This window comes from Zootoca vivipara, chromosome 13, assembly GCF_963506605.1.
Source record: "Zootoca vivipara chromosome 13, rZooViv1.1, whole genome shotgun sequence".
In the NCBI taxonomy this organism is placed as follows: Eukaryota; Metazoa; Chordata; class Lepidosauria; order Squamata; family Lacertidae; genus Zootoca; species Zootoca vivipara.
In genome coordinates, this window is record NC_083288.1 from 50,899,780 (window position 1) to 50,922,892 (window position 23,113).

The 23,113-nt window shown below is 50.7% G+C and overlaps 2 protein-coding genes across 3 annotated transcripts; one reads left to right on the forward strand and one right to left on the reverse strand.

The window, feature by feature from the left end:
* Nucleotides 1-3,932: 3,932 nt before the first annotated feature.
* Nucleotides 3,933-18,637, forward strand: LOC118095833 (monocarboxylate transporter 13-like). 2 transcript variants are annotated; one of them, XM_060281916.1, is made up of 4 exons: nucleotides 3,933-4,406; nucleotides 12,017-12,160; nucleotides 14,345-15,121; nucleotides 16,858-18,637. In XM_060281916.1, exons 1-4 carry the CDS (start codon nucleotides 4,202-4,204, stop codon nucleotides 17,049-17,051), a joined length of 1,320 nt encoding a protein of 439 aa, XP_060137899.1. In that variant the 5' UTR covers nucleotides 3,933-4,201; the 3' UTR covers nucleotides 17,052-18,637. The 2 variants fall into 2 exon arrangements, with proteins under 2 accessions (XP_060137899.1, XP_034993001.2); XM_035137110.2 differs by lacking the exon at nucleotides 3,933-4,406 and adding an exon at nucleotides 6,882-7,548.
* SLC16A11 (solute carrier family 16 member 11) lies at nucleotides 18,048-21,973 on the reverse strand. Its single transcript, XM_035136994.2, has 4 exons — nucleotides 21,760-21,973; nucleotides 20,693-20,836; nucleotides 19,337-20,071; nucleotides 18,048-18,256 (listed from the first exon to the last, which is right to left on the reverse strand). The coding sequence occupies exons 1-4, from the start codon at nucleotides 21,959-21,961 to the stop codon at nucleotides 18,048-18,050; spliced, it is 1,290 nt and encodes a 429-aa protein (XP_034992885.1). The 5' UTR covers nucleotides 21,962-21,973.
* Between the last annotated feature and the right edge of the window lie 1,140 nt (nucleotides 21,974-23,113).

Here is a 23,113-nt window from a genome sequence, read left to right on the forward strand (position 1 = left end):
CCCATATTGGGCAAAAGATTCCCATGTTGCGGGGGGGGGGTTGGGCTAGATGACCCTCGGCGCCCTTCCAACTCCATGATTCTAACTACGATTCAGCTTCATGGGATTTCCACAAGCTCTAGTGCATGGATAGGCAAACTAAGGCCCGGGGGCCGGATGTGGCCCAATCGCCTTCTAAATCCGGCTCGCAGATGGTCCGGGAATCAGCGTGTTTTTACATCAGTAGAATGTGTCCTTTTATTTAAAATGCATCTCTGGGTTATTTGTGGGGCCTGCCTGGTGTTTTTACATGAGTAGAATGTGTGCTTTTAAAAAAAAATGCATCTCTGGGTTATTTGTGGGGCATAGGAATTCGTTCATTTCCCCCCCTAAAATATAGTCCAGGCCTCCACAAGGTCTGACGGACAGTGGACTGACTGGCCCCCTGCTGAAAAGGTTTGCTGACCCCTGCTCTAAAGGGTAAGGGGTAAAGGGACCCCTGACCATTAGGTCCAGTTGCGGACGACTCTGGGGTTGCGCGCTCATCTCGCGTTATTGCCCGAGGGAGCCAGCGTACAGCTTCCAGGTCATGTGGCCAGCATGACAAAGCCGCTTCTGGCGAATCAGAGCAGCACGCGGAAATGCCGTTTACTTTCCCGCCAGAGTGGTACCTATTTATCTACTTGCACTTTGACGTGCTTTCGAACTGCTAGGTTGGCAGGAGCTGGGCCCGAGCAACAGGAGCTCACCCCGTAGCGGGGATTCGAACCACTGACCTTCTGATCGGCAAGCCCTACTCTGCTCTGTGGTTTAACCCACACCTGCTCTAGTGTACTGTAATAAAGGCACATTTTTGCATTGGCACATTTTTAAGGTGATGCTGCTCAGTTTCCGCAATGTGGAATTTATTTATGGGTTCCTTGAAGGTGGAGCCGAGTTCAACGTCCTCAGTAGCTTATTTCAGAAGACGATAAAAGTGCCTTCTTTCTGCTTGTGGAAGCTGAACCATTAGGCCAAATGGGGCTCCAGCTGTATCCTGCCCAAACCGGCCCGCCTGCCTTCTTACTTTCTTACTTTCTTTGTCATTTATTTCACAAAAGGTTTATGATTTATTTAAAGCAGTTCACAGAAAAGAATGAATGAAGTTATCAGTAAAAGAAAACACAGTTAAAACGACTGTTTAAAACATCTTTTTAGAAAAACAAACATGATCAAAAACAAAACAAATGAAAACGCATGTCAGACATTCCAGATCAGGCTTGCCTTGGCCAAAATGTTTCTAGCAGGTGTCAAAAAGAGTACGGCAAAAGTCTGAGCTCAATAGGCAGGGAGTTCCGAAGTGCAGGTGAAACGACACTAAAATATTGGTTTCTGATAAATGCAGAAGGCGTATTATTTAGCCTGGAGTGTATGTTTAAGGGGTTAAGGCAGGGGTGTCAAACTCAAATTCATCGGGGGCCGCATCAGCAGTTTGGTCACACTCAAAGGGCCGGTTGTATCTGTAGGACTATGTGTCCACTCTTTATTATCATAAATTATTGTCACTGCATTCAATTATTACTGTTTTTTGTAATAATGTAAGTAATAACTAACATAGTCAGAATAATGGCAAGTAGATATTCAAATGTACAATTATTGTACAATTTATTGAAAAATGATTTTTGGTAACTGCACTGGGTGGTGGAGGCTCGCTAGGGTTTCATGCAGGAGCTTTGCAGAGCTACTGGTACCTGGAGATGCTGGGGTCCTTCTGCATGCAGGACAGATGTTCTGCCAGTGAGCCACCACCCTTCACCAAAGGGACTGGCTGAGGTTGACTCACTGGAGCTGTTCTCCTGGTTCCAGGGTTTAAGGGCCAGAAGTATAAAGCAGCATCCTATGTTTCTGAGGAGAGGGAGAGGGAGGGGAGGGAGGGAGGAAGGAAGAAAAGAGGGAGTGGGAGGGAGATAGGAAGGAAGGAAAGAGGGGAGAGAAAGAAGAGTAGGAAATAAGGAAGGGAATAAAGAAGGAAAGAAAAAGAAAGAGGGAGAGAAGACAGAAATAAAGAAGGAAGGAAGGAGAGGGAAAGAAAGAATAAGAATGAGGGAGAGGAAGAAAGATGGGAAGGACGGAAGGAAGAAAGGAAGGAAGGAAGGAAGGAAGGAAGGAAGGAAGGAAGGAAGGAAGAAAGAAAGAAAGAAAGAAAGAAAGAAAGAAAGAAAGAAAGAAAGAAAGAAAGAAAGAAAGAAAGAAAGAAAGAAAAGAGGGAGCAGGAGGGAGAGAGGAAGGAAAGAGGGGAGAGAAAGAAGAGTAGGAAAGAAGGAAGGGAATAAACAAGGAAAGAAAAAGAAAGAGGGAGAGAAGACAGAGATAAAGAAGGAAGGAAGGAGAGGGAAAGAAAGAATAAGAACGAGAGAGAGGAAGAAAGAAAGGGAAGGGGGGGTCGCCGCCTTGATTCAGCGCCAGAAAAGAGTGTGAAGGGACCCAGGGGCAAAAAGCATTTCCCGTGCAGCGTGAGGCAGCGGGTGTCCATTTTAGGAGACGTGCGTAAAGCCTCAGAGTTGCACGTTCGTGAGGCTGAGCCGCGGCAGGAGGAGGCGGCGGCAAGAGGAGGAGGCGGCGGCGGCTTGCCGGGTCGGTGTCCATCAGCGCTGTACGGAGAGTCCCGAGCCTCTGGGACGCAGCAGTGCTCTGTAGCACTTTGAATCCTCCTCCTCCTCCACACGGCACTGCTGGGTGCTTTGTCTGTGCTTCAGCAGCAGCAGCAGCAGCCGTTTCCAGGCGCCGAGCCGTGGCAGCAGGAGGAGGATTCAAAGCGCTACAGAGCACTGCTGCGTCGCAGAGGCTCGGGACTCTCCGTGCGGCGCTGCTGGGCGCTGACCTGGCAAGCTGCCTCCTCCTTCTCCTGCTGTGGCTCGGGGTGCTCCACGCAGCGCTGCTCCAGCCGCCTTTCTACCCCCCCCAGCCCCAGCTGTTTGTCGGCACTTTGTCGGCGCGGCGCTTCAGCAGCAAGGTCCCGCTGCTGGGTCCCACTGGCTGGTGCGCTCGGCAGGCCACATGACGAGGTCTGGAGGGCCGGATTTGGCCCCCGGGCCTTGTGTTTGACACCCGTGGGTTAAGGGGTGATATGATAGCCATGTTCAAATATATAAAAGGATGTCATATAGAGGAGGGAGAAAGGTTGTTTTCTGCTGCTCCAGAGAAGCGGACACGAAGCAATGGATTCAAACTACAAGAAAGAAGATTCCACCTAAACATTAGGAAGAATTTCCTGACAGTAAGAGCTGTTCGGCAGTGGAATTTGCTGCCAAGGAGTGTGGTGGAGTCTCCTTCTTTGGAGGTCTTTAAGCAGAGGCTTGACAGGCATATGTCAAGAATGCTTTGATGGTGTTTCCTGCTTGGCGCAGGGGGTTGGACCGGATGGCCCTTGTGGTCTCTTCCAACTCTATGATTCTATGATTTCTTTATTACCTTAAGGTCCCAGGCTGGGCTACAACATCAAAATGTAACGTTAGAAACAGTTTAAAACAATTTACGGGAATAAAGAGGAGATGATTCCTAAAAACATACCCCTCTCAAGTGTCTAAAGAGGTGTGTCTACGTGGCATCCTCTTTGGCAGCAATGGTTTCTGAACAGCAGTTGCTGCAAACAGCAGGCAGGTAGAGTGCTCCTGAGTTCGAATCCTGCTTGCAGTTTTCCCCCGCAGGCATCTGGCCAGCCACTATGAGAACAGGATGCTGGGCGGGGCTCTTCTTGGGTATTGCATTGCCGGGGGTTGGACTAGATGGCCCTTGGGGGGGGGTCCCTCCCATCTCGGCAATCGTATGATTCCGTCCTGCGATTCCCTTTGAAGTTGCCTTCCTGCCGTTTCTGGTCTTCAGGAGCATGCCCTGCGGGTTCACAGGGACACACCTCCGCTCGGACTTTGGCCCCGGATTTTACGGCAGGCCATCAAACGCAGGGGGTCGCCTGTGATAAAGAGGGAACTTCTGCAACGTTGACATGTCTTGAAAGAGGCGGCAAGGGGGGGGGTCGGGTTCTTTGATTGCATTTTATAATATTTCTGCTAACCCCATAGGAAATTAGCCACTTCTGTGGGGAAAGTCTGACACTTGCTTATATTCTCTGCTGATCAGAGTGCAGCTGTTTCTGGGGCAGAGCCCACAAGGAGCAAAACTGCCACATAGGGAGACCCTGCTCTGAGCTGGCGGTGACTTCACAGGGCTCCTGTATTGAAACGGCATGAGCTCCCAGGTATATTCCGAGCCCCCAGATGGGGGCTGGGGCTGGGCGATCACGCTGGCGTGTTTCATGCAGTCTGTCCTGGTTTTTGGGGTCACACGCCTTTTGGGCATCTTCTTGGTGGAGTTCATGGCCTATTTTGAGGAGCCGTCGAGCGCCACGTCCTGGATTCCATCTGTCGCCTTGGCCACGATGATGTTCGCCAGTGAGTACCCAATTCCGATCCGTTTCCGGGAAGCCAAGAGCTAAAACCTAGCCTTGCTCACTCATTTAAGCGGGTCAAATCCTGATCCGATAGCCTGTTTAATTTACCACCTGTCTTTTAGCGGCTACTAGCTACTTGTTGTTGTTGTTTAGTCGTGTCCGACTCTTCGTGACCCCATGGACCAGAGCACGCCAGGCCCTCCTGTCTTCCACTGCCTCCCGCAGTTTGGTCAAACTCACGTTCGTAGCTTCGAGAACACTGTCCAACCATCTCGTCCTCTCTCGTCCCCTTCTCCTAGTGCCCTCCATCTTTCCCAACATCAGGGTCTTTTCCAGGGAGTCTTCTCTTCTCATGAGGTGGCTAAAGTATTGGAGCCTCAGCTTCAGGATCTGTCCTTCCAGTGAGCACTCAGGGCTGATTTCCTTCAGAATGGATAGGTTTGATCTTCTTGCAGTCCACGGGACTCTCAAGAGTCTCCTCCAGCACCATAATTCAAAAGCATCAATTCTTCGGCGATCAGCCTTCTTTATGGTCCAGCTCTCACTTCCATACATCACTACTGGGAAAACCATAGCTTTAACTATACGGACCTTTGTCGGCAAGGTGATGTCTCTGCTTTTTAAGATGCTGTCTAGGTTTGTCATTGCTTTTCTCCCAAGAAGCAGGCGTCTTTTAATTTCATGACTGCTGTCACCATCTGCAGTGATCAAGGAGCCCAAGAAAGTAAAATCTCTCACTGCCTCCATTTCTTCCCCTTCTATTTGCCAGGAGGTGATGGGACCAGTGGATCACGACAAGGCATTGATCCCCTTCATGGATCAATGCCTTGTCGTGGCGAAGGGGCTTGAATAACTCAGAGAAGCTATGAGCTATGCCATGCAGGGCCACCCAAGATGGACAGGTCATAGTGGAGAGTTTTGACTAAATGTGATCCACCTGGAGAAGGAACTGGCAAGCCACTCCAGTATCCCTGCCAAGAAAACTCCATGGACAAAGACTACTAGCTACTAGACTTCGTCAAACGCTCTCAAAGTCTGAGTGCAAGCTAGTCCCTGCTCAGGGACAAAGTCAGCACAGCATCCTTTTCTGGAAGCAGAGGTGCAGCGGGGCAAGAAAGAAGTGCAAAAAAGAAAAAGGCGCTATTTGTTTTTAAAACAACGGTGGTGGAAAAGCAAAGCCGTTTTATGCAATTCACTCTTATTCTTCAAATTACTCATTCACTGCTGTCGTTTTATTTCTTCCTCCGAGAATTTGATTTTTTGAAAAGCAAAACACACGATTTTAATAAAATGGGTTGAAGCAGAGAGCTTTGAATAAATGCTCATTTGCTTCGTGTGCAACTTGACTCTGTTTCTGCAAAAGCAATAGCAAAAAACCAGGGACTTAGTCTAGGCAACTGCTTGTAGAATCATAGAATCGTAGAGTTGGAAGAGACCACAAGGGCCATCCAGTCCAACCCCCTGCCGAGCAGGAAACACCATCAAAGCATTCTTGACATATGCCTGTCAAGCCTCTGCTTAAAGACCTCCAAAGAAGGAGACTCCACCACACTCCTTGGTAGCAAATTCCACTGCCGAACAGCTATTACTGTCAGGAAGTTCTTCCTAATGTTTAGGTGGAATCTTCTTTCTTGTACTGTAGTTTGAATCCATTGCTCCGTGTCCGCTTCTCCGGAGCAGCAGAAAACAACCTTTCTCCCTCCTCTATACGACATCCTTTTATATATTTGAACATGGCTATCATATCACCCCTTAACCTTCTCTTCTCCAGGCTAAACATACCCAGCTCCCTAAGCCGTTCCTCATAAGGCATCATTTCCAGGCCTTTGACCATTTTGGTTGCCCTCTTCTGGACACGTTCCAGCTTGCCAGTATCCTTCTTGAACTGCAGTGCCCAGAACTGGACACAGTACTCCAGGTGAGGTCGGACCAGAGCAGAATACAGTGGTACTATTACTTCCCTAGATCTAGATGCTATACTCCTATTGATGCAGCCCAGAATTGCATTGGCTTTTTTAGCTGCTGCATCACACTGTTGACTCATGTCAAGTTTGTGGTCTACCAAGACTCCTAGATCCTTTTCACATGTACTGCTCTCAGGCCAGGTGTCTCCCATCCTGTATTTGTGCCTTTCATTTTTTTTTTGCCCAAGTGTAGTACTTTACATTTCTCCTTGTTAAAATTCATCTTGTTTGTAAAATTACCCTTTTTACACTTCTGTGAATTGCAGCCAGAATTTGCTTGTTTGCCCACAGTCCAAATGCACTCCTCTATATCCCCCTACCCCTTTTACTTATTTTCTTGTTATGAATTGCTACTGGACGCAATGGCTGGGAGGCAGCCGTGCTTCTGAGTCCCAGTTTGCTGGAAGTCGCAGGACAGGGAAAGCAGGGCTCTCGCCATCGGGATGCTCAGTCCAATGACCCACTGGCCTGATCCAGCAGGCTGTTCTTTTGGTGCGCTGCAGATTCTTCGCACGTCTGCGTGTTGGGATAGATGACCCTTAGGGGTCTCATCCAACTCTCCAATTCCACGATCTGTTCTCCTCCTGCGCTTTCCAGCAACCGGTATTCAGACCGCAGGTGCGCACCGACACACCTCCGCGCAGACTTTGGCCCCGGGTTTTACGACGGGCAACCTTTCGAACGCGGGTCACATCAAGAGCAGGCGAGCTTCAGGGGGTCAGCAGTGGTGGCAAAGAGAGCACTTTCTCAACCCTGACGTGGTTTGGAAGGGGGGGAGAGGAGAAAAAAAGCTTTCTGCTGATCCTATAGGCAAGTTGCCGCTTTGGGAGGGCGGGGGGAGAAGTCGCCTCTATATGCTCCTTTACTCAGAATGCAGCCGCTTCTGGGGCAGAGTCCACGAAGAGCAAAAGAGCCGTATAGGGACGCTGCTCTGTGCTGGCGGTGAATTCATGGGTCTCCTTTACTGAAACGGCATGAGCCCCCGGGTATATTCCGAGCCCCCAGATGGCGGCTGGGGCTGGGCAATCGCCCTGGCGTGTTTCACGCAGTCCGCCCTGGTCTTTGGGGTGACGCGGCCTTTCGGCGTCTTCTTTGTGGAGTTCATGGCCTATTTCGAGGAGCCATCGAGCGCCACATCCTGGATTTCGTCCATCACCGTGGCCACGTCGAAATTCACCAGTGAGTACCCGACTCTGACCCGCTTCCGGGATCTGACGGCGACCGAGCGACTGGTTTCTAAACGCAATTGTCAGCTTAGTCATGTCAAGAAGGCGGTTTCTGCACGTGCTATAGAGGGAAATGGTGGTTGTTATTTATTAAATTTGTATACCTACGTGTCTCAAGATGGCTCACAACATAAAATCACAATATAAAAACTGAGGGGCAGGTGGGGCTCATCCACCTGGGAAGGGAGCCTATATAGGAGGAGGTCCTTAAAAACTGGTCCTTAACCTCCGCTGCCCTTGTGGGGTATTTTTGGGAGAATAAAAGGCTCAGGAATAAACCCTACACAAATCCGGAGCGGAGTCCCTATAGCAGTTGGGTGACGCCTGGTATGCATCCTTCTGGAAACCTGGTGCCAAATGTCTTATAGAATCATAGAATCATAGAGTTGGAAGAGACCACAAGGGCCATCCAGTCCAACCCCCTGCCAAGCAGGAAACACCATCAAAGCATTATTGACAGATGGCTGTCAAGCCTCTGCTTAAAGACCTCCAAAGAAGGAGACTCCACCACACTCCTCGGTAGCAAATTCCACTGTTGAACAGCTCTTACTGTCAGACTTCTTTCTTGAAGTTTGAATCCATTGCTCCGTGTCCGCTTCTCTGGAGCAACAGAAAACAATCTTTCTCCCTCCTCCATATGACATCCTTTCATATTGCTTTCCTTTGGTCTTGCTCTGCTTTCTTTTGGCCCAGGACCCAACTTCTAGAAGCCGTGATCCCTTCGACCCCCAATAAAATACAGCAGTACCTCGGTTTTCAAACGTCTCGGTTGACGAATGTTTCGGAACTCGAATGCCGCGAAACAGGAAGTAACTGCTTCAATTTTCGAACGTGCTTTGGAAGTCGAATGGCTTCCGCTGAGTGTCTTATGTTATTTTTTTCTCAATTTCCTCAATTGAATTGGCAGACCACCCTTGGCGCCTCAGTTTTCGAATCTCAGGGTTGTGGGTTTGAGTCCCACATTGGCAAAAGATTCCTGCATCGCAGGGGGTTGGACTAGATGACCCTCGGGGGTACCTCCCAACTCTGGGATAACATGCATGCGTGTTTTCGAACGTTTTCGGAACTCAAACGTTCTTCCGGAACAGAAAACTGAGGTACCACTGTATTTGAGGGGGTCTGCTCCCCCCCCAGTTGATGAGCATCACCTTTCAAATGGTGTTCATGAGTCACATCTTGTGATCGATTGTGTGAGGCAGGTGTTACCTGGCCCCCCCCCATTATATTTTATTCAAGTGGGCACGCTTGAGTAGGGAAATAGTATTAATTGCTATTTTCATTCCTATCCACATCTTTTACCCAGACTGAGACTTAAGGCAGATTAAAGCAAAAGGGATAAAATGCAGAAGGCCGCAAACATATGCAAGACTCAAAGTCGTTAGCAGAGCCCAAGCAATATAAAGACAGCTGTATACAGAGAGCAAAAAAAGAAAAGAAAGAATAAAGGATGGCATTATTTATAAATACAGGATGGGAGACACCTGGCTTGAGAGCAGTACATGTGAAAAGGATCTAGGAGTCTTGGTAGACCACAAACTTGACATGAGTCAGCAGTGTGATGCAGCAGCTAAAAAAGCCAATGCAATCCTGGGCTGCATCAATAGGAGTATAGCATCTAGATCAAGGGAAGTAATAGGACCACTGTATTCTGCTCTGGTCAGACCTCACCTGGAGTACTGTGTCCAGTTCTGGGCACCACAGTTCAAGAAGGATACTGATAAGCTGGAACGTGTCCAGAAGAGGGCAACCAAAATGGTCAAAGGCCTGGAAACGATGCCTTATGAGGAACGGCTTAGGGAGCTAGGTATGTTTAGCCTGGAGAAGAGATAGGTTAAGGGGTGATAGCCAGTGTGGTGTAGTGGTTAAGAGCGGTAGACTCGTAATCTGGGAAGCCGGGTTCGCGTCTCCGCTCCTCCACATGCAGCTGCTGGGTGACCTTGGGCTAGTCACACTTCTTTGAAGTCTCTCAGCCCCACCCACCTCACAGAGTGTTTGTTGTGGGGGAGGAAGGGAAAGGAGATTGTTAGCCGCTTTGAGACTCCTTCGGGTAGTGATAAAGCGGGATATCAAATCCAAACTCTTCTTCTTCTTCTTCTTCTGATATGATAGCCATGTTCAAATATATAAAAGGATGTCATATAAGGAGGGAGAAAGGTTGGTTTCTGCTGCTCCAGAGAAGCGGACACGGAGCAATGGATTCAAACTACAAGAAAGAAGATTCCACCTAAACATTAGGAAGAACTTCCTGACAGTAAGAGCTGTTCAGCAGTGGAATTTGCTACCAAGGAGTGTGGTGGAGTCTCCTTCTTTGGAGGTCTTTAAGCAGAGGCTTGGCAGGCATATGTCAAGAATGCTTTGATGGTGTTTCATGCTTGGTGCAGGGGGTTGGACTGGATGGCCCTTGTGGCGTCTTCCAACTCTAGGATTCTATGATTCTATGATTCTATTGAAAAGCCCTTACTTTAAGGAAACAGGCCGTTCCCAAAGGCCGGTAGCTATAAAAGCATCTTCACCTGTTTGACAGAAGGACAGGAAGTGGGGAGCCGGTCTGGCTTCTCTAAGCCACGGGTGTCAAACACAAGGCCCGGGGGCCAAATCCGGCCCGCCAGACCTCGTCATGTGGCCCGCCGAGCGCCCTAGCCAGCGGGACCCAGCAGCAGGACCTTGCTGCTGAAGCGCCGCGCCGACAAAGCGCCGACAAACAGCTGGGGCTGGGGGGGGGGTAGAAAGGCGGCCGGAGCAGCGCTGCGTGGAGCGCCCCGAGCCACAGCAGGAGAAGGAAGAGGCAGCTTGCCGGGTCAGCACCCAGCAGCGCCGCATGGAGAGTCCCGAGCCTCTGCAACACAGAAGTGCTCTGTAGCACTTTGAATCCTCCTCCTCCTGCCACGGCTCGGCGCCTGGAAATGGCTGCTGCTGCTGCTGTTGCTGCTGCTGCTGAAGCACAGAGAAAGCACCCAGCAGCGCCCCGTGGAGGAGGAGGAGGATTCAAAGTGCTACAGAGCACTGCTGCGTCCCAGAGGCTCGGGACTCTCTGCACGGCGTTGTCGGGCACCGACCCGGCAAGCTGCCGCCTCCTCCTCCTCTTGCCTCACCTCCTCCTCCTCCTGCCGCGGCTCAGCCTCATGAACGTGAGCTCAGCAGCGGCTCAGCCTCACAAACGTGCAACTCTGAGGCTTTACGCACTTCTCCTAAAACGGACACCCGCTGCCTCACGCTGCACGGGAAATGCTTTTTGCCCCTGGGTCCCTTCGTGCTCTTTTCTGGCGCTGAATCAAGGCGGCGACCCCCCCTTCCCTTTCTTCCTTCCTCTCTCTCGTTCTTATTCTTTCTTTCCCTCTCCTTCCTTCCTTCTTTATCTCTGTCTTCTCTCCCTCTTTCTTTTTCTTTCCTTCTTTATTCCTCTTCTTTCTCTCACCTCTTTCCTTCCTCTCTCCCTCCTGCTCCCTCTTTTCTTTCTTTCTTCCTTACTTCCTTTCTTCCTTCTGTCCTTCCCATCTTTCTTCCTCTCCCTCATTCTTATTCTTTCTTTCCCTCAACTTCCTTCCTTCTTTCTCCCTTTCCGTCTTCTCTCCCTCTTTCTTTTTCTTTCCTTCTTTATTCCCTTCCTTATTTCCTACTCTTCTTTCTCTCCCCTGTTTCCTTCCTTCCTCTCTCCCTCCCACTCCCTCTTTTCTTCCTCCCTCCCTCCCTCCCTCCCTCCCCTCCCTCTCCCTCTCCTCAGAAACATAGGATGCTGCTTTATACTTCTGGCCCTTAAACCCTGGAACCAGGAGAGCAGCTCCAGTGAGTCAACCTCAGCCAGTCCCTTTGGTGAAGGGTGGTGGCTCACTGGCAGAACATCTGTCCTGCATGCAGAAGGACCCCAGCATCTCCAGGTACTAGTAGCTCTGCAAAGGTCCTGCATGAAACCCTAGCGAGCCTCCACCACCCAGTGCAGTTACCAAAAATCATTTTTCAATAAATTGTACAATAATTGTACATTTGAATATCTACGTGCCATTATTCTGACTATGTTTCTGCTTTCAGAGCTAGTTATTACTTACATTATTACAAAAAACAGTAATAATTGAATGCAGTGACAATAATTTATGATAATAAAGAGTGGACACATAGTCCTACAGATACAACCGGCCCTTTGAGGGTGACCAAACTGCTGATGCGGCCCCCGATGAATTTGAGTTTGACACCCCTGCTCTAAGCAGTGAGTTGCAAAGTTGCCTGGGAGCAGCCACTACCGAAAAGGTCCTGTCCCGTGTCCCCACCGAGCAGGCCTGGGAGGGTGGCAGGACTGAGACAAGGGCCTCCCCCAGAGATCTCAGATCCTGGGCAGATCCATAGGGGAGAATGAGATCCTTTGGGTAGCCTCGGCCTCAGCCGTGAGGGTCCAGATCACCCCCTCTGTTTATCTTCTATATTTACAGGCCCCCTGGCAGGCGCCCTGGCCACTCAGTACGGAGAGCGTCCCGTCGCCATCGCAGGGGGGCTCCTTTCGGGCCTCGGCTATTTCCTCGCCTCCTTCGCCACCAGCCTGGCACAGCTCTATATATTTATTGGTGTGTTCACAGGTAAGCCAGTCTCTTTCTTACTGGGAAGGGCACTTCCACCTTCCTCCGCAGTAAACAACCTCAGCCACATGCCAGAAAGGTTCATTATTTGAACATTATACACACACAGAGAGAGAGAACTACATGCCCTATGTTCTCCCTTGCTACTTCCAAATCCCTATAAATCAATATTGTCATGGATATAAAATGCCTTTTACAAATGGATATCACGCACGCATGTTATCCCAGAGTTGGGAGGGTCCCCCGAGGCTCATCTAGTCCAACCCCCTGCACTGCAGGAATCTTTTGCCAATGTGGGACTCAAACCCACAACCCTGAGGTTCAGAGTCTCGTACGCCACCAACAGAGCCATCCCACCTTACAGAGCTATTTATACATAATTTCATATCTGCAATCATTACGATAGTATACTGTCGTACCTTGGTTCTCGAACTTAATCCGTTCCGGGAGTCCGTTCGACCCCTGAAACCGTTCGAAAACCGAGGCGTGGCTCCTGATTGGCTGCAGGAGCTTCCTGCACTCAAGTGGAAGCTACGTCAGATGTTCGGCTTCCGAAAAACGTTTGAAAACTGGAACACTTGCTTCCGGGTTTGCAGCGTTCGGGAGCCAAAACGTACGAGTACCAAGGCGTTTGAGAACCAAGGTACGTGTACACACACACACGCACACACACACACACACAACTTTGTTAATATATCCGGAAATGTTTATCTGAGCATATGCTATTCTTTTATTTTAATTCTCATTTTTCATAACCTTCGCACGTCTAGATGTAATGAATAAAATTATTTTAAAAACTGCTTGCCCTACTCATGAAAGAACTCAATAAAACGTTTGTGTGGCAAGGGGGTTGGACTAGATGGCGCTTGACGTCCCTTCCAGCTGTACGATTCTAGAACCGTCCAGTTGGAAGGGACCCCCAGGGGTCATCTAGCCCAACCCATTCTCTTGACCACTTCAATGCCAGAAAGTGTCATGAGCTGGACGGAGGAGGAATGGTGGGGGCCGCCCCCTCTTCTCCTGAACCTTCCCGAGAACAGGAGGGCAGTATAGATTTAGAATAGTGGTTTGCAGAAGGTTCAGAGGCTGCAGAGGGGAGAAGCTGGGAAATACCTTATTGGGAAGGGAGCAGGAGGAGGAGGAGGAAGAAGAAGAAGCTCCAGGGGAGCGACAGCTGACAGACTCAGTGTCTTTGGAAAGCTTGCCAGGACCACCACCCCTCCCAGGTCCCAGCGGGCATAGGAGAACAGAAAGCTCAGAGGCAGAAATCTCAGATCAGCCGGCGTAAGGATGACGTATAACAAGACTGTACTCGGAGCAACGCCATTATCAGAGAGGCGGCACAGTACGCCTCTCTCTCTTTGAATCCTATATAATAAAGTCCCTGTGTCTCTGCGTCCAGTATTCCCTGTGTCCCTGGGTTTGCACTAATGCGCATGTGCCCCACGGACACAGGGACTGGACGAAGAGGCGGGACGTACACACGTGTGCTCTCTCTCCCCCCCTCAACCCTCTGCCTCCCGTTCCCCTGCGGCAGCGGACCAAGATGCCGCCATCTTGGTCCGCCGCCTCCTCCTCCTGACAACCCTACCTGGCCCATGGGAGGAGCGGCAGGGCCGCGGCCTTCCCTCCCTCTCTGCGCTCGGCCGCAGGACACGGCGGGAGAGCGCTTTGTTTAATTGCGTTCCCGGCGTGCCCCGCAGCCGAGCGCAGAAAGGGAGAGAAGGCCGCGGCCCCGTCACACCTCTAGCGCCCGTTTTCTTAACGGGCTGAATGAGACTAGTATTGAATAAAATACCATGGTAATAATTCCTTTGTTTTATCTGCTTCTTGGCTGCCACCGTGGGAGGGATAGGAATCACTGAAACCTGGCAGAAGGGCAAGGAGGTACAGTCTTACCTTTGGTTCTCGAATTTAATCCGTTTCAGGAGGCCGTCCAACTCTCGAAACGGTTGGAGAACCAAGGTGCGGCTTCCAATTGGCTGCAGGAGCTTCCTGCAGCCAACCGGAAGCCGCGCCGGACGTTCGGCTTCTGAAAAATGTTCAGAAACTGGGACAATCGCTTCCGGTTTCCGATCGTTCGGGAGCCGAAACGTTCGAGCTGAAAGGCGTTGGGCTTCCGTGGTACGACCGTAACTGCCTCCCTTTGCTGCACTGACGCCCCTCCCTGTCTCCCCCACTCAGGAATCGGAGGCACCTTTGCCCTCTGGCCCTCCCTGGCCTTGCTGTCGCGGTACTTCGAGCGCCGGCGGCCCCTGGCCACCTCCCTGGCCCTCTCGGGCGCCGGCGTGGCCTCCCTGGCCCTCTCGCCCTTCTTCCAGTTCCTGGTGGACCTCTACGGCTGGCGCGGGGCCCTGCTGGTGGTGTCCGGGATGGTCTTCCACCTGGTGCCGTGTGGAGCCCTGCTTCGCCCCCTCACCTTGCCCAAGGACGACGGTGCCCTGGCAGCGCCACAAGAGCGGGAGGAGAGCTGGCGCCGGAGGCTCTCGTCCCTCTTCGGACTCTCTCTGCTCCGCCACCGAGGCTTCGTGACCTACACCTGCTCTGGGGTGCTGAACGCGGCCGGGTTCTTCGTCCCCCTGGTCCACCTCGTGCCCCACGCCCGAGAGCTGGACTTCAACGAGTACCAAGCGGCCTTCCTCGTCTCCGCCGTGGGCGTGGCCGACATCGGGGGCCGAGTCGCCTGCACCTGGCTGGTCACCTGCGGCCCCCTTCGCCTCTGCCACCACCTCACCCTTTGGACCTTCCTTTTGGGTGTTTCCGTCCTGGCCGTGCCCCTGGGGCGCAGCTACGGGGCCGTGCTCGCCATCAGCGCCTGCTATGGGTTCCTGGCGGGCGCCGTTCTCCCGCTCAGGGTCTCCACCCTGGTGGAAATCGTGGGTCCCGGCTGGATCATGGGGGCCATCGGGCTCATCAACCTGATGGAAAGTGCCGGGGCGCTGTCGGGGCCCCCCCTCTCAGGTAAGGAAGACACAGGCCAGGCCAGAGCCTGACGGTCGGCCGGTCAGTCTCCAAGCATCCTGATTTTCCAGGGACAGACCCGGATTGACAGAAACCGTCCTGGTTTCTGATTTGATCCTGGAATGTCCCGCTTTTCCTTAGGACGTCACGTCCCTGTTTTCATCGGAGAAATGTTGGAGGCGGTGCTTTTTTTTTCCTTAAAAAAATGTTAGGGGTACTCTCATTTTCCTACATACCGTATTTTTCTGTGTATAGTTCCGTGTTGATACAGCAACCGAGAAATTTCGTTGTTCCCACAAGGGAACAATGACAAAGATTTATTATATTATATTCTATTCTATAACACGCCCCCGTGTATAAGATGCTCCCTATTTTGGGGGACTCAAAATTAAGAAAATGGGGGGAGGTTGCCCCATTTTAACACCCTTTTAAAACACCATTTTACACCCCCTTTTTAACATTATTTTTTAGTAAAAAAACAAAACCCTAGTATTATACACGGGAAAGTACGGTATATTGAAATACTGCCCCTCAATGAGATTCACAAAATGTTTAGGGGTATGTGTACCCCTTTGTCGCCCCCCCCCCCAAAAAGCACTGTTGGGGGGTATTGTAGGACATCCCTATTTTCATAGGAGGGCATGGAATTATGCAATCCCAGAGCCAAGGGGATAAGTAACTATACAATTTTCAGAAAATGTCTGAAGGCAGCCCTGAATAGGGAAGTCTTTTAATGTTTAAAGTTTTTTTAGTTTGATTATATGTTGGAAGCTACCCAGAGTGGCTGGTATATTATTATTATTGTTATTGTTATTATTATTACTATTATTATGAACGTCCCTATTTTCTCCAGAGAAATGTTGGAAGGTCCCATCTGCAGCCATCTCTCATACCCAAGGCTGGATAAATACCAGCTAAGTGCTAAGGACTTAAAAGATTTATGTCCGTCCCCCCCATAGATCTAATTCAAAATATAAACCACAATAAACTGTAAAATAAAACTTTATTTCTCAAAACGAAACGAAACCTACAGTAAGATGGAAAGTAATGTTTATTTTTGCATACTTCCACTTCATTCATATTTGAAACATTTCCTCCAACTTTTTTCTGATTGCAAAGCCTTTGATCGGATCCTCAGAACTAATCTCAACGTTCCCCCTGAGACCACACCCACCTGTCCATCGGGTGCTGTCACCCCAATAGGCGAGTGACGTAAGCAAATTGAGATGAGGGGTGTCGTAGAGATTTATAAAGCTGTTCCTGGAGTGGGAGGCACGGAGAAAGCTGCTTTTTGCTCTTTAGCATACTGTCAACTCAGCTTTAGTCATTTAAATTAACAGCTTAGATATATATCTCTCTCCCTCCCTCCCTCCCTCGCCTCCAATTTTTGCCCGAGACTGGTGGGCTTATTCCCCCAGCTTATCTCCTCCATTTAACGCTCTAGCCACAAAATTCAGTACAGATCAAAGAAAGGGCTTCTTTGTGCCGCGCAGTTAAACGGCGGAACTCCCCGCCACAGGAGGCAGTGACGCCCACCAAACTAGATGGCTTTAAAAGAGGATTGGATGAATTCATGGAGGAGGAGCAGGCTATCGGTGGCTTCCGTGCTCTCCCTTCACAGTCGGAGGCATCGATCCAGTGGACCTGATCCAGCGGGCTCTTATTATGCTCTTATTACGTACACCCCCCCAAGATGAATCATTTCACTCATGACTTGGACCTTCCCTCTGTTCCAGGTTGGATCCGGGACGTGAGCGGAAGCTACACGGCCTCCTTCCTGGCAGGGGGCTCCTTCCTCGTCGCTGGAAGCCTGGGACTTCTGCTCCTGCCCGGCTATTTTTCCCTCCGTACCCCCAGCCCCCCCACGGAGAACCAGGAAGGGAGCAAACTGGAAGATCCTTGGAATCCAAGCCAGCAAAATGGAGTTTGACGGAGATCAACCCCAGACTGTTTCGTTTTGGAAAAGGGACCAGTCTCTCCATCAACCTTCGCCTGGGACATGTCATATCCCTGATGTTTGGGGCAGGAAGGCAACAGGGTGGGGGAGGCTGTTTTGTCTTGCAAGGCCTCCCCAGCTAGGAAGGGACAGGAGCAAAATATCCATCGGTTTGGTCCAAATTAGGTATACACTTCCAGAGTCGACTCTAAAGACATCCCTTCTGGCAAATGAGCCACCCTAGCCGCTTAGAGGGCCGTGAAAACTTGTGCCTTGGGCTTTTGAGACCCATGTGCTATCCGAAACCAAAGCAGCACATTAGTTGTCAGATGTGAAACACATTGGCATTTCTCCTACTCCACTATTTTGGACTACAAAACCCATCGGCCCCTGCCAGTACGATTGTGCACGGGTTATGGCTGAACATCTGAAGCGCCCCAGTTTGGGTAGAAAGCTGCTGTTCTCGTGAGGTCTAGGCCGGGCAGCTCCCAAATTCTTTTTTGCGCACCCCTCGGCAATTGCTCGGTGACTTTGAAGCGCATTTGATGAGCTGTATCGCGTGTGTTTTTAATCACGGTGCCTACGTAACTCATAATTTAATAAAAAAGATATATATGTGTATATATTCTTCTGCAGTGCGGCCATCGTCGATAAAAGCAGCCTCTTCATATGCAAGTTATTGATCCCTTGAAATGAAGTTTTAAGGGAGGAATTATTAGGCAGACGTAGTCTTATGAAAATGGCAGGCTTATTTGATAATCCAGCCTTCGAACTCCAGCATTGATAAAATAACAATAATATAATAATCACCTGCATGGGCAAAACAGATATTCTCAAATCCGGTGAAACCTTTCCAGTTTGTGGGTTACTGTCTGAGAAACAGCCTCTCTCCCAGATTTAAGATATGCAAAAAACAGGTGCTCACGACTGAAGTTCAGTTGTTATGTCAATGCTTGGGAAGGAAAGATGTGTTTCTTTTATTTTCTGTCTTCATACCTGCGAACATTTGCTTGTGAGGGGAGAAGGCAGCAGAGAGGGGACCGAGCCAAGAGTTCCCCGGGTCCTGGGATCGCCATCGTCCTTGCAGCAGCCGGGGCAGAAAGAGGGGAGGGCAGCGAAGACCCCGCTGGCGCAGAGGACGAAGGACCCTCCGACCAGGAACGAGGCGGTGAAGTCTCCCGTCAGGTCTCTCAGGAAACCTGGAGAGGAAGAGGAAGATGGTAGAAGGCTGCCAGATCTTGCTTTTGTCAACAACAAATTGTCGCTGTTTTTTTGTGTTGAATCTATGGTATGTGGTAATTTATGGACCTCATAGGTATCTAAAGCCATTTGCACATAACAAAATATGAATGTTATCAAAGTTTTTTCCCCCCCTTTACATTTTTTGGGGCACCCCAAGAGAGCGGGGCCCTAAGCCAGGGGTCCCCAATCACCTTCTAAATCCGGCCCGCGGACGGTCCGGGAATCAGCATGTTTTTACATGAGTAGAATGTGTCCATTTACAGTGGTACCTCGGTTTATGAACACAATTGGTTCCGGAAGTCTGTTCATAAACTGAAGTGTTCATAAACTGAAGCGAACTTTCCCATTGAAAGTAATGGAAAGTGGATCAATCTGTTCCAGACGGTCCGTGGAGTACTTAAACTGAAGCGTTCATAAACTGAAGCGAACTTTCCCATTGAAAGTAATGGAAAGTGAATTAATCCGTTCCAGATGGGTCTGCGGCGTTCGTAAACCGAAAATTCGTAAACCGAGGTGTTCATAAACCGAGGTTCCACTGTATTTAAAATGCATCTCTGGGTTATTTGTGGGGCCTGCCTGGTGTTTTTACATGAGTAGAATGTGTCCTTTTATTTAAAATACATCTCTGGGTTATTTGTGGGGCATAGGAATTCGTTCAAATTTTTTTCAAAATATAGTCCGGCCCCCCCCAAGGTCTGAGGGACAGTGGACCGGCCCCCTCCTGAAAAGTTTGCTGACCCCCTGCCCTAAGCTATAGCTTGTTTAGGTTATACACTGGCGCCTGGCACATTCAAGTAAGGAGGAAACACATGGCAAGAAATTTACATGACGTTTGCATAAATGGCCTCGGTCCAGTATACCTGAAGGTGCGTCTCCACCCCCATCGTCCTGCCCAGACACTGAGGTCCACCCACCCCACCACCCACCACACAGCCCAGAAGAAGAAGAAGAAGAAGAAGAAGAAGAAGAAGAAGAAGAAGAAGAAGAAGAAGAAGAAGAAGAAGAAGAAGAAGAAGAAGAAGTGAGATGTCCCTTACCAGAGAGAGGCGGGCCCAGCAGCCCCCCAACGCTCATGGCCATCAGGCACAGCCCCGTGGCATTGACCACGCGTGACACCCCGACGATCTCGGGCAGGACCCCGAAGGCCACCGTGGCAAAACTCCCCGCGCTTGTGCCGTAGAGCAGGGCCAGTCCGAGGGCGTCTGCGAAGGACGAGGCGAGCGGGAAGAGGAGGAGGCTACAGGCGGTCAAGGCACTGAAGAGGACGAGGAGACGGGCCGGGGACAGGAGTCGGCGGTCAGCCAGGCAGCCGGCCAGCAGCCGGGCCAGAGCGTCCGAGAGGGAGGCCGCAGACACGACGGCTGCGGCTTCGTAGGGGCCGAGGCCCATCGCCCGCCCGTAGGGCTCCAGGTGGACGTAAGGCGTGAAGTAGCCGGCGGCCAGCAGGGCGGCGCCGAGGGAGAAGACCGCAAAGCCCCTCTCGGCGAACAGGCCCAGGTCGAAGCCCGGCCCTGAGTGCGGGGGGTCGCTCCGCAGGCTCAGCGGGCGCAGGAGGGCCCCGCAGACCAAGAGGTGGAGGCCCAAGGCGGAGGTGATGAGCAGAGCCCCCCGCCATGCCAGGGAGTCAGCAAGGAGCCTCAGCAACGGAGAGAAGGCGAAGGAGGAGAGGCCATTGCCCATCAGCGCCAGGCCCATCGCCAGGGAGCGCCGAGATGAGAAGTAGCGCGAGAGAGTGCCCATGACGGGGGCGAAGGCCAGCGCCCAGCCGAAACCTGCAAGGGGAGAGATGTGTTGGGTGGGCGAAGGAAACAGCAGGCACCTGTGCTGTTGTCAACAATAAATCCCTCTTTATTAAGGGGCTGCCAGGCCTAATGAGCGCAGCAGCTCAGGGGCAGTTGTGGGGACTGAATGTGCCCGTCTCCCCACAGCTTCCTAAGTCCCCTCCTCTCCAGGGTTTTCCCTAAGCAATCGGAGACTGTGCCTGTCTGCAGCCAACCACTCCTCCGCCCTTTTCATGCCTCTTCTGGTTCCTTGGGAGACCAAGGGATAGAGGAGCTGGTCGCAGCAGGTAGGCTCTGGAAGGCCAGAGCAAGCTTTCGAGGGCCGGAGATAAAAGTGGAACAGTCCACGTACGTTAGACAAATTCATGGAGAGAGCGCCATCAATGCCTATTGGCCACGATGCTTATGTTCTGCCTCCTCCTTCACGCAGTGCATAGTTAGACTGCGGAACTCCCTGCCACAGGAGGCAGCGATGGCTGCCAGCTCGGGTGGCATCAGCAGACAAGTTCGTGGGACTTATCTCACAATGCTCTGCTTCCGCGGTCGGAGGCAGCGATGCTTCTGGATCCTGGGGGGGAGCAGGAGGGGAAGGTGGACCCCAGGCTCGCTCACCTGTCAGAAACCCCAGGGTGAGATACAACTGGAGTAGGCTGGTGCTGAAGGAAGCCCAGAAGATGCCCAGAGAGGAGAGGAGGCCGCCCAGCATGACCACCGGACGAGCTCCGAACCGCATGCTAGCAGCCGTACCAACGGGACCTGGGTGGAAAACGGGTGGAAGATGGTTGCAAAGGGTTAGGGCGGCCTCTTGGGTTTTTTCTTTTTTTCTTTTGTTGGACTACAAGTCCCATCATCCTGAGTCAGCTTAACCAATATTTGTAGATGATGGGAGTTGTAGTCTGGCAACTTTTGGGGAGCCAAGGTTGAAGAACATTGCCTTTTGGCAATCTGCTTTCCCCCCCCCCCCGGTTTTCTGGACTACAACTCCCATCATCCAGAGTCAGCTTAACCAACATTCATGGATGATGGGAGTTGTAGTTCCGTCAACTTCTGGGGAGCCAAGGATGGAGAACGCTGGCTCTTTTGGCAATCTGATTAGTTCCCTGACGTCTTCGAGAGATTTGGTTGGTTGGTTGGTTGGTTTTATGTTAAACTGAAGATCAAGCCAGGGATTGAACAAGTGGCGTTCTGCATGCAAATCACACACCTATATCAAGTTAGAATATAATTAAAACATGACAGGGTAGGGATGTGAGATTAACAAGAAATGAGGAGCGTTGGGAGATTTTCTCCATTAGAAATAAGCTCTCATAGCATCCTAGAGTTGGAAGGGACCTCAAGAGTCATCTATTCTAGCCCACCCCTTGCAATGCAGGAATCTCAGATAAATGTGTTGCCTGAGCTCCGGAGACAGACCAGCTGATTCACTCAAAAATGAAGAGAAACAGCAGCCCTCTTTGTCTTTTTGACTTTTTACGGCTTACCGTAATTATTTACCATTTCACCTATTTGAATCCAGGATTTTGAGTTGCATTCCAATACGGTTAAAAGGTTTGTTGTTTGAAAAGTATATTATTCTGCAAGCTTCTGCGACATCGCCCATACTGTACAAAACTGGGATCCTGAGCAAAGGCGTAAACAGGCGTGGCCTTCCGGGTGGTGGCCCCATCTGGAAAACTTACTTGCCAGCTGCTCTGTTGCCAAGGCGATGGCCGTCACCCAGGAGACCTGGGCAGCGCTGGCGTCGAAAGCTTCCACCAGTTCTTCAAAGAGGATGCCCAGAGATCTCAAGACCCCGTAAGTGAGGGAGTTGGCCAGGAATCCCGAGAGGACGATCATCCAACCCCAGCCCCCATTTGGAGGGTTTTCCAGAGGCAGCGACATCTCTCAGGGTGGGATTCCTAGAAGGGTCGCAGGAGAGAAGAGAGCATTTTTTGCAAAACATGGCCGTGACTCTTTATAACTTCCACAAGACAAGGCTGCACATGTTTGGTGCGGGAATGTTGAGGCAGTATTGGTCCCCTTTACTGCATTTTTAGCAATATTTATAGCAAGGGTCAGCAAACTTTTTCAGCAGGGGGCCGGTCCACTGTCCCACAGACCTTGTGGGGGGCCGGACTATATTTTGAAAGAAAGAAAAAAAGAACGAATTCCTATGCCCCACAAATAACCCAGAGATGGTGGCTAACAGATTGAGGTTGAATCCTGACAAGACAGAAGTACTGTTTGTGGGGGACAGGAGGCGGGCAGGTGTGGAGGACTCCCTGGTCCTGAATGGGGTAACTGTGCCCCTGAAGGACCAGGTGCGCAGCCTGGGAGTCATTTTGGACTCACCGCTGTCCATGGAGGCGCAGGTCAATTCTGTGTCCAGGGCAGCTGTCTATCAGCTCCATCTGGTACGCAGGCTGAGACCCTACCTGCCTGCAGACTGTCTATCAAGAGTGGTGCATGCTCTAGTTATCTCCCGCTTTGACGCTCTACGTGGGGCTACCTTTGAAGGTGACCCGGAAACTACAACTAATCCAGAATGCGGCAGCTAGACTGGTGACTGGGAGCGGCCGCCAAGACCACATAACACCGGTCTTGAAAGATCTACATTGGCTCCCAGTACGTTTCCGAGCACAATTCAAAGTGTTGGTGCTGACCTTTAAAGCCCTAAATGGCCTTGGTCCAGTATACCTGAAGGAGCGTCTCCACCTCCATCATTCTGCCCGGACACTGAGGTCCAGCTCCGAGGGCCTTCTGGCGGTTCCTTTGTTGCAAGAAGCCAAGTTGCAGGGAAAGAGGCAGAGGGCCTTCTCAACAGATGTCAAAGAGGAAAGCAACTACCAGACTTTTAGAAGACATCTGAAGGCAGCCCTGTTCAGGGAGGCTTTTAATGTGTAATAGATTATTGTGTTTTATTTTTCTTTTGGAAGCCGCCCAGAGTGGCTGGGGAAGCCCAGCCAGATGGGCGGGGTATAAATATATTATTATTATTATTATTATTATTATTATTATTATTATTATTATTATTATTATTTTAAATAAAAGCAC

Excerpts from the sequence above, each read along its gene's own strand:
- LOC118095833 (XM_060281916.1), top strand. The coding sequence starts at position 4,202 with ATGAGCTCCCAGGTATATTCCGAGCCCCCAGATGGGGGCTGGGGCTGG. Across the intron at positions 4,407-12,016 it reads GGCCACGATGATGTTCGCCA|GCCCCCTGGCAGGCGCCCTG; the intron begins GTGAGTACCCAA and ends CTATATTTACAG. Across the intron at positions 12,161-14,344 it reads ATTTATTGGTGTGTTCACAG|GAATCGGAGGCACCTTTGCC; the intron begins GTAAGCCAGTCT and ends TCCCCCACTCAG.
- SLC16A11 (XM_035136994.2), bottom strand. The coding sequence starts at position 21,961 with ATGTCGCTGCCTCTGGAAAACCCTCCAAATGGGGGCTGGGGTTGGATG. Across the intron at positions 20,072-20,692 it reads CACCCTGGGGTTTCTGACAG|GTTTCGGCTGGGCGCTGGCC; the intron begins GTGAGCGAGCCT and ends CTCCCCTTGCAG. Across the intron at positions 18,257-19,336 it reads GCTGGGCCCGCCTCTCTCTG|GTTTCCTGAGAGACCTGACG; the intron begins GTAAGGGACATC and ends CTTCCTCTCCAG.